This window comes from Apiotrichum porosum, assembly GCF_003942205.1.
Source record: "Apiotrichum porosum strain DSM 27194 chromosome Unknown scaffold_19, whole genome shotgun sequence".
Taxonomy (NCBI): domain Eukaryota; kingdom Fungi; phylum Basidiomycota; class Tremellomycetes; order Trichosporonales; family Trichosporonaceae; genus Apiotrichum; species Apiotrichum porosum.
In genome coordinates, this window is record NW_021167126.1 from 62,421 (window position 1) to 79,703 (window position 17,283).

Below are 17,283 nucleotides of genomic sequence, written 5' to 3' on the forward strand. Positions count from 1 at the left end.
CGGGGTATAGGCTCTGCCGCGGGAAGGGGCATGCTGCAGCTGGCGCGAACCATGTGCGTCCGCTGAGAAACCAGGATACAACACAAGGATACATTGGGGCATGGTGTCATGGTCAGGGGAAGCCCGTAACAGTAATATAATTATACAGGGCATGGCGGTCATTACTCCTCATCATCATCGTCGTCGAGGTCGAGGTCTGCGGGCTGCATTTGTCGTTACTGTCAACACTTGCGACTTACACCACGGAGCGCGTCGAGCATCTGGCGGAACTGGGCACTGAACAGCGCGCCTCCGGTCCGGGTTTGACGGAGGAGGGCGATCTGGACAGGGAGAAGAACGGGGCGATCCTTGTGAAGCTGCCACGCATTCTTGTACAGCTGATCCAGGACAGCCTTGGCTTCGCGTGGTACTCCCTCAAGAGACTGTCGTCGTCAGCGATGGAGATGATCATTGTTGCTTACTTTGACCAGTGCAGAGGCGATGCGCTTACGCTCCTCCTCGGGTAGGAGGGCGTAATACTGCGGAGGGTTGCGGATGACACCGCGAATGCAGCACGCGCACGGGGCGCAGATGGGCTCGCCGTCCTGGTTCTTGACCACGAGCATGCGACCGTAGTCGTGCTTGCTTCACGGTCAGTACCGAACCACAAACACCATCACTCACCCGACGGTCAAACGGCATCCGAAGTTGCGGCGGTGCGTGTCGCCACACGGCACCTTCGCGACACTAGCCTGGTCGGCAGGCAACATGACCTTGGGACGTTAGCAAGGCCCAAAGGGTGAAAACCCACCCGACACTTCGCAGGGAGCTCGGCCACGTCGACGCGTTGTTCGTTCGCCTCCTGCCTGATGCGCGCCACTTCGGCGTTCATGTGTTTGTCTACTTGTCTTGTGCAGGCAGGGCACAGGACAAAGTACGAGCTGCACGTCAACCTGTGGCAAGCATGCTTTTACTTACCCGCCGTTGAATGGGCTCCCGTGACATGATACATGGCAAGGTGGTCGTTGCCACAGAACGGGCCTTGGCATAGGGCGGAGGCCCACGCAAGATGCTCAGGGGTCGCTGTGCGCTTCTCCTCCTCTTCCCCGTACCCAATGATCACCTTGCCATATGTATAGTTGGGCAATGCGCTGGATGTCATCAGTGCATGTGCAGTCAGGGGACTTACATCATGGCCACCGCCGCTGCTTGATAGTGGGCCATGCACATCATGGCGCCCGCGTCCTCCGGCCATGGAGAGGGTACACCGTCCTCGGCGAGAAAAGGGGACCTGTAGTGCAAACACCTCGGGCGCTAGTCTCGTCAGAGCGGTCTTAACAGGTTTGTACTTACGCAGCATCATTGTGCGCGAATCCTTTTGCCCCAGTCCTGCACCTCCTTCTACAAAGCAGAGCTGAAGGCTTCCATCTCGTCGGCCGACAGGGTCTGCACATAGTCGGGTGCGAGCCCTTTGGCGTGGAGGCTAAGGTTCGCGATGTCGCCAACATCGATATCCAAGAAGAGACGATACACGGCGTCACCGGTGACCGAGTCCAAGGGAGGAGGGAGGTCCTTGGGAATTGGCGTCTTGGCGTTAGCTTGTTTTGCAATCGAGTGGAAGTGGCAGGGATTGAGTACCAAGGGATGAGAGAGAGCAGCATGTCACTCCGCAGGGCGAGTAAAGGCATTCCCTGGGGGTGGCGACATAGACAAGACTTTAGAGGAAACAGACTGAATCCAAGGTGGGAGTCAATAACTCACAAGGTCCTTCCCCATGTCCTTCTTCTACTCCTTCCACAACTTCTTGTTCGTGGTGTCGCGAACACCGCCGTTGACGTTTGTTCGGCCGCCGCCCTTGCAGGTCTCGCCCAGTGGTCGAAGCTGTCGGGCACCAGCTTGACGAGGTCGCTCAGGCTGGCGAAAGGCGTGCCGGCGTTGATGGCAGACATTACCGCCTGGAGCATGCGGCACATCATGAACGCGTGTGTACGCGTAAAGATGAAGCCGCTCGCCAGCAACACCGCCGAACCGACGGCAGTATGAATAATCTACGTGCCGTTGAGGACAGCAGTGACGGCAAGGCGCTGGGCAGGAGGCCATCCTGGTACGACTTGTCGTCCCAGCGGTCGACGATGCTGTCGGACCGCGGGTTCTTGCCGATGAAGTCGACGAAGTGGATGCCCGAATCTGGCGGGACAGGTACACCCCAGGCGACAAGTTCCTAAAGGCGCAGGCGTTAGTGGTATGGTCATTGGTTCAAGAGAATTCCAACGTACCTGCTTCCAGGAAGGGAGGTAGACGTACACGGTGCTGATGTACATCTTGCACCGGACTCCCTGGACGTCGAACTCCAGCTGGGAGAGGCGCTTGGCCATCTCCAGAACGGTCAGCTTGAGGACGTCTCAGTTGGCCGGCTGGGCGAGGTATTCCAAGAAGAAGGCGACGGCCGCGTCCCACTGCGCGTCAGGAAGGTCAAGTTGCATTACTCACCATGCTGCGATAAACGGCGCAACCGTTGACATGCTTCTTGGGGAGCTTCGTCGCGAAAGTGATCGGGGTACCATCGCTCAGCCAGCGTTGGTACGCTGGTTTGAGTTGAGTCTCCGAGAACTCGACAAGATTTTTGGATTGACGCTTGTGTATCATGTTTGTTATACTTGCAGGCGAGTTGCCAAGGCCGAGAACAGAGAAAGTGGTCGTAATGTACTGGTCACTTTGAAAGAGGTTGTTCCCGGTGTTGGCGAGGCGTTGGGTCATGTAGTCGGCGGCGAGGATGACCTCCGCGACGTTGTCCTTGAAAGGGAGGATCGTCGTCGTCTAATAGGAGCAACGCGAAGTAGCAGATTGATGGCGTCGCCACATTGCACGAGCTGACCAGAGCGACGGATGTAAATTGGCACGTGTGAGTCACGTGTTGACGTTACGTAAGAAGAACGTTGGCCATGGCCGATGACTCGTTGACCAGTTGGTCCCCATCCAAAGCCGCCTTTTGCATACTGCATTCACTTTGCCTCATCTTATGGCTTATGCTGTTCAGTCCAGAAGGGGATCGCCCAAGAGAGACCTGCAGCGACGCCAGAAATTCATCGAGCGACCAAGTCGATCCGAACGCTGACCCGTCGTCAAGCGAAGATCAAAGACCCATGTGCCCAACACCATCGTCTTTGCGCATTCTCACATGACGCAAAGCCCAAGGGCAGCGCTGCGCTGATAAAATGGGCAGAGCCGTGCACCTCGGGTGTGCCTCGACCTGAGGCTAGAGTCGTTTTTGAGTTAGCAACACGCTAAAAGCGGAATCACCGGGCAAATGGCCGGCACCCCCTTCGGTCATGGCCGTCGATGATGTTTTTGTCAGTGTGGGTGGTTGGCGCCTTGAGCCCCATATGACCGAGTTCCAACGGCTTGCCCACCCTTTCTTTCTCTCACATCTGCAACTGAGCCAGCCACCTTAGCAGCAATGCCCGCGTACGACAAAGAGCAGCAGGCTGTCGACCACACGGAGCTGGGGCACGACTTTGACCTCGACGCTCCCCTCGACGACGAGGACCGCAAAGCCGAGCGCCGCATTCTTTTGAAGCTTGATGTACGGAAATTGTAGACTGAGGGTCTGCTGACTCTCTTTACAGGCTCTGATCCTCCCTCTCACTGCTCTGCTATACCTTTCAGCCTTGTAAGTGCACAGAATGGGTTTGGTGCAGGTCTGATCCCTCCCCCCAGCCTCGACCGTGGCAATGCCGGAAACGCAAAGCTCCAAGGCCTCCTCGGCATCCTTGGCGAGAATGCCGACCACAAGTTCAGCATCATCTTGTCCATGTTCTATGTCACCTATATTGTGAGTACGACGACGACGGCCTAGGGCCGCAATTGTCATTGGTGGCTGTATGCCACATGGTCCTGCATGGCTATGGTATGGACTGGATAACCAGAGCCAGAGCCACGAGACCACATCCGCATACGACCAGAAACGACCCTATACCCTCCTGAACTCACACTCTTTTAGACCTTCAACATCCCCGGTAACATCCTCGGTTCTGTGATCCCACCAAACTGGGCCCTCGCACTCGGAGCTCTCATCTGGGGAATCGCGTCCTCTGCGCAAGCCGGTGCAACCAACTTTGCCGGGGTCGTCGTCTGCCGTCTGTTCATTGGCCTTGGCGAGGCCGGTTTTGGCGCTGCCGTACCACTCTACTATGGTCTGTGGTACCGACGTGAGGAGATTGCTGTCCGCATCTCGCTGTACTGCGGTGCGGGATCGCTGGCTGGCGCGTGAGTTGAACGGCGTTTGTTGAATGCTTGGCTGACTTGCCAGTTTTGGCGGGTTGATCGCATATGGCGTGAGCTTTATCCAGTCGCCCATCGCCACCTGGCGCATCCTGTTCATGATTGAGGGTCTGCCCACGATCCTCCTCGCCGTGGTCATCTTCGTCTTCCTGCCGAGCACGCCGGAAAAGTCGCGATGTGAGCATTGTTGTCATCACCTTGCGCCCCAACATAGCGCTTACACACAGTCATCACGGAAACGGAGCGTGCGGTCATCAAACGCCGCCTGTACGACCGCGGTGTGTCGCATATGCACACTTTTGACCGCTCGGCCTTCCCGCGCGTGTTCAAAACCCACACGACCTACCTCAACGGGCTCATCTACCTTGGTCTCAACCTCAGTCTCGGCTCCGTGTCGGGTTTCTTGCCGACCATCGTCAAGTCGTTTGGCTACACAAACTCGCGCGCGCAGCTGTTCACCGTCCCGCCTTATGCTGTCGCCTTTGTCGGAACGATCCTGTGCTCGTACCTGTCCGACCGCGTGCGCTCGCGTGGACCGTTTGTGATCACCTTGATGCTCCTCAGCGCCATCGGGTTTGCCATTCTCCTCGGTGTTCCGCATAACAACAGCGCGCGCTACTTTGCCACCTTTTTGGTTGTACTGGGTGCCTTTTCCAACATTCCGCTCATGCTCTCGTGGGCTGCCAACACGGCCGGAAGCCACTCGGCAGCGGCCGTCCGTCTTGGCTTTATGAACTCGGTTGGCCAGTGCTTCTCCAGTAAGCTTAGTCAGGCGCGTCTTGTCAGCTTACACATCAGTTCTCGCGTCGTTCATCTTCCCTGCGGCAGAGGCACCACACTGGTACAAGGGCTTCGCCCTCAACTTGACCTTCAATGTGGTGAGTCGTCAGACCCCCGGGGGACACTGTAGCTGACCACACAGGTGGCCGCTCTGACTGCCATTTACCTGACCATCTACTACCGTCGAGAGAACGCCAAGCGCGATGCCAGCGAGGCCGAGGTCGCCGAGGCTGTCCACGAGGAGGAGCACGAGAAGGGCGGCGGGGCCGGCCAAGTCGAGGTGCCACCCAACCTCCACGACCTGGCTCCTGGGTTCCGTTACTTTACCTAGGCAGCGAACAAGTGTGCAGAGGGGCAATGCTGTCTGTCCATGGTCGTCTGTCCGATGCGAGCGATGGCGTGTTATGAGGCCTGGGGTGTCCCTTTCTGGGGCCCACACCTGATAAGAACCCGGGGGATGCGGGGTTGCGGAGCTGCCAAGCAATTAAAGCAACTGGATATCATGAGAGGGGTCATTGTGTCCACTTTTGCCGACATGCGCGCGCCACAACGTTAGACGCGGGTGTGGGGCAGCGCCAAGGCCAATCGAGATTGGTTTAGCCAGGACAAACAACGGAGCGCGGGTCACTGATTGCCAGATTGAACTATCCACGTACGTGGGAGGTTGCTTGGCGTCTGCGCGTGGGGGATATCAGAGCAGCAGACGGGCGCCGAGACAGACGAGGTTGAACGTACAAAAGACGGTTCGTCGCCCTTTTGGACTTCGGCATCTGTTGCGATCGGCTAACTCCGCCTCAACGGCGGTTTCGTGCCTGGCAGACGGGACACCCGAGCGAGGGATGACTGGCCCCGCACAGTGACAGCGGGGATTGAGCGGGGGGAGGTTGAAGCACTCTCTCTCTCCTCTTGTGCTGCATGTGCATTGTTGATGGACGCCTCTTGGCCGCTTGTGCAAGGTTCCCTCATCCCCCCACGTTCGCTGCCGCACGGTGCCCCATTACGGGGGGGTGTGGGTGTGAGAGCAAAAGCAAGTGCCAGGCCTTCTTGGCGGATCGCCCTGGCTCCGGTGCTGTTTTGGGCCCCGCGTGCGCGCAAGAGAGGTGAGACGAGATATGGGCCATGCCATTCGGCTACAATTGTCTCTCTCCACCCCCCCAAGACAGCCGAGAGCGTCGCCGGTGCGAGAGCGGGAAACACAGAGAGAGACGCAGACACCACCACCCACCCACTACCCCGCACCGACCCATACCGCACACACCCATCGACCGCCCCGTTCTTTGGCCCATCCCTGCTTTCCCCCCCACCCCGCCGCACTCTCTTTTGTATATAATGGGCTGGGGACATCTCTACGCCGCCTCCACCCCCTTTGGCACACGCTCTGCCTTTGCTGTCCTCACTCGCGCTTCCCGTTCACGCATCAGCCCTCGCAGAGTCTCCCCCCTACCACCCCACCGCTCCCCCATCTCCACATCGTCCACAATGTCCGTCGCCCACCTCCAGGATGAGGTCCACCAGGCATCGATGGAGAACCCAGAGGCGTTCTGGTTGAACCAGGCCGACTTTTTGCACTGGCACAAGAAGCCCACCAAGGCTATCAAGATGTCCACCAAGGTGCTCCCCTCGGGCAACACCCACCCCACCTGGGAGTGGTTCCCGGACGGCGAGATTTCGACCTGCTACAACCAGGTCGACCGCCATGTCATTGCCGGCTACGGCAGCTCGCCTGCCATCTACTACGACTCGCCCGTGTCTGGCACCAAGAGGACGATCACCTACTCGGAGCTCAAGCACGAGGTCGAGACGCTCGCAGCTGTGCTTGCCGAGAACGGCGTTGGCAAGGGTGACGTCGTACTCTGCTACAGTAAGTCACATTGTTATTCCACCCTCACCACCACCATTCCCCCCCCACGGGACCCCGGCTGAATATTCCGTCCCTCAGTGCCAATGATCCCTGCGGCTATCATGGGTATCCTCGCCGCCAACCGCTGCGGCGCCGCCCACTGCATCGTCTTTGGCGGCTTTGGTGCTCCCGCACTCGCCCAGCGCATCGACGCCGTCAACCCCAAGGTCATCCTGACCGGCTCGTGTGGTCTGGACGGCGCAAAGGTCATTCCGTACCAGCCCATGCTCCACGGCGCGCTCGAGCTCGCCGCCCACAAGCCCAACCGCACCATTGTCTTCCAGCGCCCACAGCACGAGTGGAAGGTCGACGAGAAGATGGGCGAGGCGTCATGGCAGGTCCTCACCGACGACGCCAAGAACCGTGGCGTCACGCAAGAGTGCGTCCCCGTCGCCTCGTCTGCTCCTTGCTACATTTCGCACACGTCCGGTACCACCGGCGCACCAAAGGGTGTCATTCGCGACAACGGTGGCCACGCCGTCGGTCTCCACCTGTCCATTTCAATGGTGTTTGGTGTCAACGGCCCCGGCTCGGTCATCTTTGCTGCTTCCGACATTGGATGGGTTCTTGGCCACGCCTTCATTCTCTCCGCTCCCCTTCTTGTCGGTGCCGCCACGGTCATGTACGAGGGCAAGCCCGTTGGCACGCCCGACGCCGGCGCGTTCTGGCGTATCATCGAAGAGTACAAGGTCAACGCACTCTACTGTGCCCCCACCGCGCTCCGTGCCATCAAGGGTCTCGACCCCGAGTCCAAGTTCCTCAAGAAAGTCGGCGAGCGTAACGGTCTCCGCTCGCTCAACGGTCTCTTCCTTGCAGGCGAGCGTTCCGAGCCGACCCTCATCACCATGTACCAGGAGCTCCTGGACAAGTACGCCGCCCCAGGATCCCACGTCATTGACAACTGGTGGTCGACCGAGGTCGGCTCGCCCATCACTTCGCGCGCGCTCATCCCGCACGCCGGCTTTGACCAGAAGACGACGGTCCGTGACCACCCGCCTCCCATCATCAAGCCCGGTTCCGCCGGCAAGGTCATGCCCGGCTACGACCTGAAGATTGTCGACGACGAGGGCAACCCCGTCGGCGCTGGTGAGATGGGCAACATTGTCCTCGGTCTCCCGCTCGCCCCCACCGCCTTCCGCACCCTCTGGAAAGAGGAGGAGCGCTTCTACACTGGCTACCTGAAGCGCTTCAACGGCAAGTGGCTCGACACTGGTGACGCCGGCTACGTCGACTCTGACGGCTACTGCCACGTCATGTCGCGCAACGACGACGTCCTCAACGTCTCGGCGCACCGTCTCTCGTCCGCTGCCATCGAGCAGGCCATCTCGGCCCACCCGCTCGTCGCCGAGGGCTGTGTCGTCGGCATCCCCGACGCACTCAAGGGCCAGCTGCCCTTCGCCTTCATCACCCTCTCTGTCCCCGAGCACCCCACCTCGCCCATCCCAGACCAGCAGGTCTACAGCGAGATCCAGGCGCTGGTCCGAAACCAGGTCGGCACCATCGCCACCCTGGGCGGCATCATCCAGGGCAAGGGCATGATCCCCAAGACGCGCTCGGGCAAGACCCTCCGTCGTCTCCTGCGCGCCCTCGTCGAGAACGCGTCCCACGGCGACTTTGACGGCGACGTCTCCACCCAGATCCCATCCACCATCGAGGACTATGCCACCGTCGACGTCGCCCGCCAAAAGATCCGCGAGTACTTTGCCGAAAAGGGCGACGCGCACAAGGCCATCGAGGTCCGCGCCAAGTTGTAAGAAGAAGAAGAAAAAGGAGAGGCTACTAGAGGTTTTTCTTGTTATGGTTTTGTAGCTCGTCAGAAGTTCAGATGCACATGACATACGATCATGCCGGCGTGTCGCTGTATGACACTGTTGCAGTACGAAAAGTCAGTCGCGGTTGTGGTGACGCGCCGGCAGGCAGCAGTTCTGTATCTCGGTGTCTCGGACCTGGAGGACGAACGGAGCCGTCTAGATCTCACACGCAAGCCGTCAAGTGGTGAACAGGAGTTCGTCCTAAGTGGTCCACTGGCCTAAGATTCGCTGCGACAAGTCGAGATCTGGTCCCAAAGGCACATGCATTCCCTCCATACACATCCTCCTGAACCGTTCTCCCCCTCCTTGAACCCGAGCCTACTTCTTGAGGAAGAACTGGTTGAGCTCGCCCATGATCGCCGCGTCGATGGCCTTGAAGTCCTTGTCCGGGAGGGCCAGTTTCGCCCTGCGCAGGAGCTCCACTTTGGCCGACAGGGTCGTGGTCTTGAGCGCGTCAGCCCTGTCCTGGGCCTCTTCAGCCTCGCGGCGCGCCTTGGCGACCTCGATCTGCTTGAGGAGAACCGCACTCCCACGAGCCCCGAGTTCCTGGCGCTGGACTTGAAGCTTGGCGAGCACGACTTCGCACAGTTCCGCAACGACCTGGTTGGATTCGGCCAAGGTCAAGGGCGGGAGTTCCGAGTCGTCGAGGTGGTCAAGTTGATCGTCGCCGCTGTGCGAAAGGGTTGGAGGGGGGCCGGGCTTGGTGCCGTTGGCCTTGGCTGCGGTCGCCTCGGACATCTTGACGAGCTGCGCCAGGCGCGACTGGGCCTGTTAGTCAGGTCACCTGCACAGGCTACAAGGACATAGACATACCTGAATGGTTTCCTGGCCATTGCTAGGCTCGCCCATGGTGGTGTCCGTGCTCCAGGCTGGCTCCTCGCGACGCGACTTCTTGTCAGGCTTGGGCGAAGAAGAGGCGGCGGGGTCACCGTCGTTGTGGTCTCCGTCTTCAACACGAGTGCGCTTGGCCGCGAGCTTGGGGTCGATGCCAGGGGGTTGGGGGTCGGACATGTTTGCCGCAGAGACGAGAAGTGAGAAGAGACGAGCTGAAGTGAAAGGGAGGATCAGATGTTGGTGGACAGTAGTATGGTGTCCACGTCAACCGGGGCACGTGCTGTGGGAACAGACGATGATCGCTGTTACCACGGACTGCCCTGCTATGGAGGATTGATCGACAGAGGATGATCCCATGGTGGCAGTCACGGCCGTTTGACCTCCACAGCAGGTATGCAGCAGAGGTGCAACAGTAGCTGCGCAAACAGTCAAATGTCAATGCGTGCCTCCCATATTTCCAAAATGGAGTCTATCGTTAGATAATAGCTCAGCTGCAGAGTCATATATGCACCAGTGGAGTATTGGTTGAGATACAAGGGCCCTGGGGAGACGACATTGTATGAGTGTGGTACGAATTTTGGGCACTTTTTTTTGTTTTTTACTGCCTTTCCGCCACGTACAAACACATCCTCCCAGGCGTAGCATCGTCATCCCGGCGCCAAAACTCAGTACGGTCTCGCCATACCTCTTTGGTCTGCGATCCATAAATGTCGCTCGCCAAGAGCTCATGTGAAGCGTGCATGTGCCGATGGTGCGGCCATACCGCGTTTTAACCGCCCAATGACATTTCGGGGTTTAATCTCGCAATCCCCTGCGGCAAATACGTCGGGATACGAAAACCGTCACTAGATCACTAACTCGAGCTAACTCACTAATCCCATGCGAAAAAACGTGCCATCACAGGGTTCCCGACTTTCCCACCGAGTTCTAGACTGGGGTGCAGGCTGACAGGTGCATGTGAATACGTAGGCTCCTGTTTGTCAGTCCAAGATTGTATAAAAGACGAGGCGGGAGCACTCGCAGTCGGCACACCGACAGTACCAACCTCACCTACCTCAACCAGGCCCACCTAAAAGCCATGCACGCACCACCAGGATATACCCCTGGCAGCTACGACTCCCGGGGCAACTACATCCCCACTGACGATGAGGTGATGGCGTACCAGGCAGCTAGGGTCGCATGGGAGGACCAAGTTGTGTACGGATACTACGCGTTGGCGTTTATCGTGGGCGTGCTGGCGCTGGCGGTTGTCAGCCACTTGTTCTGGGTCCTCCGTGTGAGGTATAACAGGTTGGGCAAAGTGGTAGGATACGCGCGCCTCGCCGCTGCTCTCCGCCTGATGAGCTATCCACGCCTCATGCCCACTTCCCTCAACTGGATTTGGTCATGGGGTGCCCTCGGCCCAAACCTGATCCTCGTGGCTGGCCTCCTGGTCGCCTCCTGCCTCACGTGGGTCAACAAGCTGTACTACTATCCGCCATACTACGGCAGCGCTCCGCTGTATCTTCGCAGCGAGTGGATAGCAATGGCCACCCTTCCGTTTGTCTAGTGAGCTCCAATTGCGGGGGGCGGACGGCTGACCCCAGCGTGCTCGGAGCCAAGCGCAACATGCTTTCAGTTCTCACCGGTGTATCCCATGAAAAGCTCCAGATCCTGCACCAAGGAGCCGCCTTCAACTTTATCTACATGTCGCTTGTGCACACCATTACTGCCTGCATTCGCGCCGATCGGGAGTACGGCCTCGTCCTCACCATCCAGTTCGACGATATTTACATTTCGGGCTTTGTGGCACTTGCTCCACTCTTGGTGCTGTTCGTCGGATCGCTCCCGCCCATCCGCAAGTACCTGTACGAGGCATTCTACTACGTCCACATTGTCATGGCACTGTTCTTCCTGGGTGCCCTCTTTTGGCATGGATATGGCCTTCTGGACAATGAGTGAGTTTAGTAGCTTACCTGGCCAGAGCTGATTCCAGCGCGTACTGCATCACGACAATTATCCTCTTTTTCAGCAGCGTGGCGTGGCGGCTCGGCTGGATGCTCCTGAACAACCCGTCATGGCACCTCGCTCGTATCGAACTGCTCAGCGAAGACACCTACAAACTCACCGTCCCAACATACACCCTCAAGTGGAAGGCCGGTCAGCACGTCTTTCTCCGGTTCATGGCCGTCCGCGCACTCGAGTCGCACCCATTCACCATCTCCAACATGTGCACGGCGGGTGAAGTTGACACCATGGTCTTTCTCGTCCGTTCCCAGAACGGTTTTACCAAGGCTCTCCTGCAACACGCTCTCCGCACCAACACGGGCGAGTACAAGGTCCTCGTAGACGGACCATACGGCCATTCCGCCGACGAGCTGCGCGTGTTCGACTCTGTCCTCGTGTGCGTCGGTGGCAGCGGCATCTCGTGGGCCGTGGCGGTCCTGCAGGCGCTTGCAGCTTCGCCTCGCCCTCCTGCCATAAAGCTGGTCTGGGCGGTCCGTGACGCCTCTGCCCAGGGGTGGTTTGCTTCTGAAATTGCCGCTCTGAACAAGGCCGCGACAGTGGAGATACATGTGACCGGAGGCGGCCACGACTCGCCGGCGTCTGCCCATAGCGACAAGGAAGACTCTCCGTCAATGTCGAGCGCGATTCAACATGGCCGACCAGACTTCAAGGCGATCATTGCTCATCACGTTGGACAAGCACAGGGGAGCGTGGCAGTCGCGGCTTGTGGACCAGAGTCGTTGCTTGCAGACTGCGCCAACGGCGTCTGGCGTGTCGAGCTAGATATCTTGATGGGGAGGCTGCCAGAGGTGGACGAGGTGTACTTTGCTAGCGAGGCCTATGGCTGGTGATGAAACTCGCGTGCAAAGTGACCGGGGACTGCTGCAGCTACTTCTTCTCCTCGTGAAGCCACTGAACACGTCAACAAGCCTGGCTTTCGTGTTCACGAAGAGCTTTGTCGGGCCGGAAACCCATGGGACGTCAAAACAAGCAAATGTGTCGGCAAGATGGCCGAGTGGTCTAAGGCGCTGTGTTCAGGTGTTTCCTCTTCTGAGGTATTCATTCGCAGTCTTCGGGCGTGGGTTCGAACCCCACTCTTGTCAGTAGAGGATTCAGTTCCTCCAAAGTATCCTTTTTGGGATGCTCCTCGACATCCCCATGTCTTTTCCAGCTCGATGGAGGTCTGGATGCATGCAAAAAGTGGATGAAGGAGCGGGCCGACGCTGGACGAAATGAAATTCCCCGACTGCCTCGGCTGATCATCTGTGGGGACCCCAGGCCCTGAAACCCGGTCCGCGGCTCCACATTGCAAAGTGGCTACCAACTGAAATCTCATCTCATATTACTTTACAAGCTTCCTATCAAGTTTCTTCCCACTCCCTACGCTCCCTACGAGTTTAGGAGGTCCTCTGCACACCCTTGTCGTTGTACTTCCACTTGGCGAAGGCAGTAACGGCCAGCGCGCAGCCACAGAACGCAGTGGTGAGGGAGAAGCCCTTGATGTAGTGGGGGGGAGTGTCCCAGAAGAACGAACCGTACACGCTCGCCAGGTTACCAAAGCCATTGATCAGAGCAATGGAGACAGCGCGCTTTTCTCTACCATCAAACATTGTAACCATCCAGCTAAGGAAGACGGGAACAGCGGTCCAAATACCGGCTCCACCGAAGCAGAGGAAGGCATAGCGGACCTTGCTGGTGTCGACGGCAGCCACGATGATGAACGAGACCGTGGCGAGCGCACAGGCGGCCATGACGACGAATGCCTTCTGCTTGGTCCTGTCCGCGACGAATCCACCAGTGACAGAGATGACAAGGGCGACGGCATAGATGGGCACGGTCATAAACTGAGCGTCACGACCCTTGTAGCCGAGCGAGGTCATGAGGGTGGGGAAGAAGTACGAGATGGTGCCGACCATGTTGAGGAGGTTGTAGACGAGGACAAAGACCCAGGTCTTGGGGTCCTTGGCGGCCTCCTTGAAGGCCTGCCAGTGGCCCATGTGAGGCTCCTCGTCCTCCGAGGCCTCGGCGGAGAGGAGACGGGCAGTGGCGAGGCGGCGCTCCTCCTCAGAGAGCCACTTGGTGGTGGCGGGGTAGTTGGGAAGGATGAAGAAGGAGATGCTAGCGCACACCACAGTCATGAGACCTTCGATGATGAACAGCCACTTCCAGCCTGTCGAAAAGTCAGCCTCTGTAGCTAGAAACGGTGGAAGAGAAAATCGGGTAATTGTCCCCGAATTGTTTCGGGGGCAGGCCAATCTTCTTGCCTTCCTCCTCATGTCTGTACTCACCACGAGTGCCGCCCTTGCCCTCAAGACCAGAGATCACTCCGCCCGCCAGTAAACCGCCAAAGGCGCCGGCCATGAGGGATGCGGTGTAGAAAAGAGCGATGCGCTTGGACAGCTCGGCCGGCTTGTACCAGCAGGACATGAGAAGCATGACACCGGGGAAGAAACCAGCCTCCACGAGACCGAGGACGAAGCGGAAGGCGACCATGCCGCCGAGCGAGTTGATTCCCTTGGCGCCAATGGACATGGCTCCCCAGATGAACATGATGGTGGGCAAGAAGATCGAGGGGCGGCTGCGGGCAAGCATCATGTTGCTGGGAACCTCCCAGAGGAGGTATCCCACAAAGAAAATGGAGAGCACCAGCGAGTATTCAGAGGCCGTGAGGTTCAGGTCCGCCTGCATACCGCCAGTCTTGGCGTTTCCAATGTTGGTGCGGTCAAGCTGGTCACGAGTCAGCGTGTTGCTCTGGGCGAAATGTTGCACATGACGCATGTGATTTGGCTTGCCCCCGTGCCCACCGCCGCGCTCGGCATGTTTGCGCCACCTGCCGGAGCTATACACCGGCCCGGCAACCATCCGTTGGTCCGCGCACCCATCCTTCTCGCCTGCCACCATGCCACATCGGGCTCCCACTTGGTCAAAAACTCACGTAGTTCATAATGTACATGACCCAGAGCATGGGGAGGATGTGCAGGTCGATCTTGCGGAGCAGACGGCGCTCCTCGGGCGTGCCCTCGACGTAGGCATAGCCCGGTCCGTCACCCTTGGGGTAGGGAGGGGCATTCTCGAGCTGCTCGAGCGTGGGCTTCTGTCCCTCTGGGAGAATGTCGACTTGGTCGGTGGAGTGACCCATAGTGAAGTGTGGTCGCGGGGTAGTCTGTGGGGGGACGAAAGAAACGCATGCAACCCCTATCTATTTAACCCGCCGTTCCAAGCACGGCAAAACGAACGCACAAGAGGCAACGAGGGGAGCCAAGGCACTGCCACGACGCTAGTGGCAACCAAACGCGGCAGGATGCGGCAACAGCAGGTTCTGGGCCATCATCATGCCGAGACATGTGCTTTCGCCGCTCCGGGGACCCCCCGGCTACTGGCGGCAAACCGGTATTCAAGGTTTATGGGACAGCCGTTACACCTCTGAACAAAACGCGTTGCTGTCGCCAGGGAAGTCGAGCGGTACCCCACGGTAGCTGGTGCCTGCTGTGGGGCTCGGGCGGCCACTCCACCTTGCCCACCGAGCCCCGCAACGCCAGCAAGACCCTGCATCGTCATTCCCCTCCGGTCAACAGATCTCCGGACGCTTTGCACGCTTGCACGCTTGCAAAGCATTCGCATTAGATGTGTTGGATAGCAGGACGAGTGGTGTGGCAAAGTACATCCCCATGCTTGTTGGGACAGCAAAGGCATCCAGACAAGTTAGGAAAACAGCTCCTAGCTGCCAGTGGCCTGTTTTCGCTGCTGAGAGTGTGCCCGACGAGTGCTTCGGCTCTTGCATGTGCACATGGGGGTCTCTGATTAGGCGGCCGGTACAGACTGTCCGGCCCCAGCCAATACGGCCGCGGTGGTACGATTTCGTATTCTAGCCGCCAAGCCCGTGAGTTGCCGACCGTGGTTGCCACCCCCTCCCCCAAACGCCTCCAATCGATCTCGGTTGGAGCATTCAGGCGCACCAACAGTCCGGTTCGGTCCCACGGTCCACGGGTTGTTGCGGGTACAACGGGAAACCAGCAATCGGCAAGTGGCCCCCCCGCAATGGACCCCTCAGGATATCAGGATTCTTGCACTCTGGGGCTCAGCGCGTGAAACGGGGTAATGATGACGAGGCGTGCACTTTCGGTGCAATGCTGCCCCGTCAATTCGCTGTATCGTCGGGGGCCCTTCGGCACCTGCCGTGGAGAAAGGGAACACGATGTGGAGGATGTGGAGGTGGTGGGCGCGTACACTGCAAATCCCAAAAGGGTGTGGAGCGCAGTCTCTTGGAAATCGGCCAACAATGCAAACAAGTCACCGTTTGCCTCGCCACGACGACCGATTGGTATTCATGACTCTTTCCTGCACCCAAAAACGGTCGACCCCCAGCATTGCCATTTCCAAAATCGAGTACCACTCACTAGCCACCCTCAGTTCCCGTTTCATACCGCGAGCTACCGCTCGTGACATTTGATCAACAGCACTAACACTTTTAGCGGGGCAGACCGCTGTGAGGGATTTCCAGCGCATCCCCCCCATCGTGCCTGCCTCCTGAGAGGTGGTTCCCATTTTGATTTATCACTCGAGCACAGGCGATGCACGAGGGACACCACGATTGTCGATATCCAGTGCGGACTGACGCAGCGGTTGTTCCACGATAGCATGTGGTTGCATGTGGTTGTAGAAAGGCACGGCTGCGGCAATCGCTCACCTCACGCACCGAAACCCGGTCCGAGGTCGCGGCAGTGGACGGTCTGGGTGGCAGGATTACGACGTCGACGGACGTGTGGTGCCACGGTGCCGCGGGTCATCAAGGGGTTCGCTCCATCATGTGTTGACGCACGTCCTCTCACGCTCACTGCCAAGGTGCCCTCTGAGCGCGGGTATGGATCGGGTACGGGAATACCAGTTGCTGAAGAACACAATGGTCCCACGGGCAAGCTCGTCTAAGCTCGTCTAATATCCATTCGTCCATTCGTTTCACCCCAATGCACCACCCACCCAAGAGGTCCCGTTTCCCGTCGAAGAAGGCTGGATGTTTGTATGTTTGTTTGTCTCGCTATCGTTCTCCCCGCAGGACAGCAGCTTCCCCTCTTGGTCAACGGCACCGATAAACAGCACAATACCATTTGCACTTTTTGTCTGGCCAACTGTCACAAGATGTGTGGTGGTTCCCCATGGTATGTCTGACTCTGATACTCTGAACCGAATGGTGGACATCAGTCGGTGCCAGTCTGGCCTTATCACAATGACTCAATGACTGCGGACTTTCCATGTGGTATCTGGCTATCCATATATCCATATGTGCACCCCTCCCCCATCTACGCTGTCTATAGATCTATGGAGCTGCCGCCAGAGAGTGTTGCACAGCGAAGGTATGTTTACAGAGCACGCATCGGGCAGTGGTTTCAAAAGCAACGGTCTCCAGAGTCCGCAAACGCGCACAACTTCATGTATGCAGTCACGTAGGGCCAAGGGCCATCAGATGCCAAACCCGCAGTAAGCTGCTTTGCAGTCGGGATGTAAGCGCGATCTTCTCAGCTTCCAAGGAGGCCAAGGAGGCTGTGAGGGATAACCAAACGTCAGACGACTGCCAGACAATGGAGGTGCGTCACGTGACGAGCCTGTGAGAAACACTCTATCGGGGGCACGATGCGATGCCTACCGACCGATAGTGCTGTTTCCGCCAGGTCCGAGAAACACACACTTTCTGGGAGAAGGCCGTTTTGCGGATCC

The 17,283-nt window shown here is 58.4% G+C and overlaps 7 protein-coding genes and 1 non-coding gene across 8 annotated transcripts; 4 read left to right on the forward strand and 4 right to left on the reverse strand.

Moving 5' to 3' along the window:
• Positions 1-161: 161 nt before the first annotated feature.
• EHS24_003837 (uncharacterized protein) lies at positions 162-871 on the reverse strand (the record flags this gene model as incomplete). Its single annotated transcript, XM_028619476.1, has 5 exons — positions 162-203; positions 240-422; positions 462-624; positions 664-752; positions 791-871. The coding sequence occupies 5 exons, from the start codon at positions 869-871 to the stop codon at positions 162-164; spliced, it is 558 nt and encodes a 185-aa protein (XP_028472049.1).
• A 509-nt stretch (positions 872-1,380) lies between these two features.
• Positions 1,381-2,625, reverse strand: EHS24_003838 (uncharacterized protein; the record flags this gene model as incomplete). Its single annotated transcript, XM_028619477.1, has 5 exons — positions 1,381-1,566; positions 1,872-1,986; positions 2,046-2,200; positions 2,256-2,369; positions 2,470-2,625. 5 exons carry the CDS (start codon positions 2,623-2,625, stop codon positions 1,381-1,383), a joined length of 726 nt encoding a protein of 241 aa, XP_028472050.1.
• An 811-nt stretch (positions 2,626-3,436) lies between these two features.
• EHS24_003839 (uncharacterized protein) lies at positions 3,437-5,371 on the forward strand (the record flags this gene model as incomplete). Its single annotated transcript, XM_028619478.1, has 8 exons — positions 3,437-3,562; positions 3,606-3,649; positions 3,697-3,811; positions 3,980-4,245; positions 4,289-4,437; positions 4,488-5,018; positions 5,059-5,138; positions 5,183-5,371. 8 exons carry the CDS (start codon positions 3,437-3,439, stop codon positions 5,369-5,371), a joined length of 1,500 nt encoding a protein of 499 aa, XP_028472051.1.
• Positions 5,372-6,519: 1,148 nt separating this feature from the next.
• EHS24_003840 (uncharacterized protein) lies at positions 6,520-8,694 on the forward strand (the record flags this gene model as incomplete). Its single annotated transcript, XM_028619479.1, has 2 exons — positions 6,520-6,901; positions 6,980-8,694. 2 exons carry the CDS (start codon positions 6,520-6,522, stop codon positions 8,692-8,694), a joined length of 2,097 nt encoding a protein of 698 aa, XP_028472052.1.
• Positions 8,695-9,069: 375 nt separating this feature from the next.
• Positions 9,070-9,762, reverse strand: EHS24_003841 (uncharacterized protein; the record flags this gene model as incomplete). The annotated part of the gene is made up of 2 exons (XM_028619480.1): positions 9,070-9,513; positions 9,565-9,762. 2 exons carry the CDS (start codon positions 9,760-9,762, stop codon positions 9,070-9,072), a joined length of 642 nt encoding a protein of 213 aa, XP_028472053.1.
• A 901-nt stretch (positions 9,763-10,663) lies between these two features.
• On the forward strand, positions 10,664-12,422 carry EHS24_003842 (uncharacterized protein; the record flags this gene model as incomplete). The annotated part of the gene is made up of 3 exons (XM_028619481.1): positions 10,664-11,133; positions 11,172-11,522; positions 11,597-12,422. 3 exons carry the CDS (start codon positions 10,664-10,666, stop codon positions 12,420-12,422), a joined length of 1,647 nt encoding a protein of 548 aa, XP_028472054.1.
• Positions 12,423-12,572: 150 nt separating this feature from the next.
• EHS24_003843 lies at positions 12,573-12,674 on the forward strand. Its single transcript has one exon. It is a non-coding gene; the product is annotated as a tRNA-Leu (tRNA).
• A 294-nt stretch (positions 12,675-12,968) lies between these two features.
• Positions 12,969-14,710, reverse strand: EHS24_003844 (uncharacterized protein; the record flags this gene model as incomplete). Its single annotated transcript, XM_028619482.1, has 3 exons — positions 12,969-13,741; positions 13,860-14,298; positions 14,507-14,710. The coding sequence occupies 3 exons, from the start codon at positions 14,708-14,710 to the stop codon at positions 12,969-12,971; spliced, it is 1,416 nt and encodes a 471-aa protein (XP_028472055.1).
• Between the last annotated feature and the right edge of the window lie 2,573 nt (positions 14,711-17,283).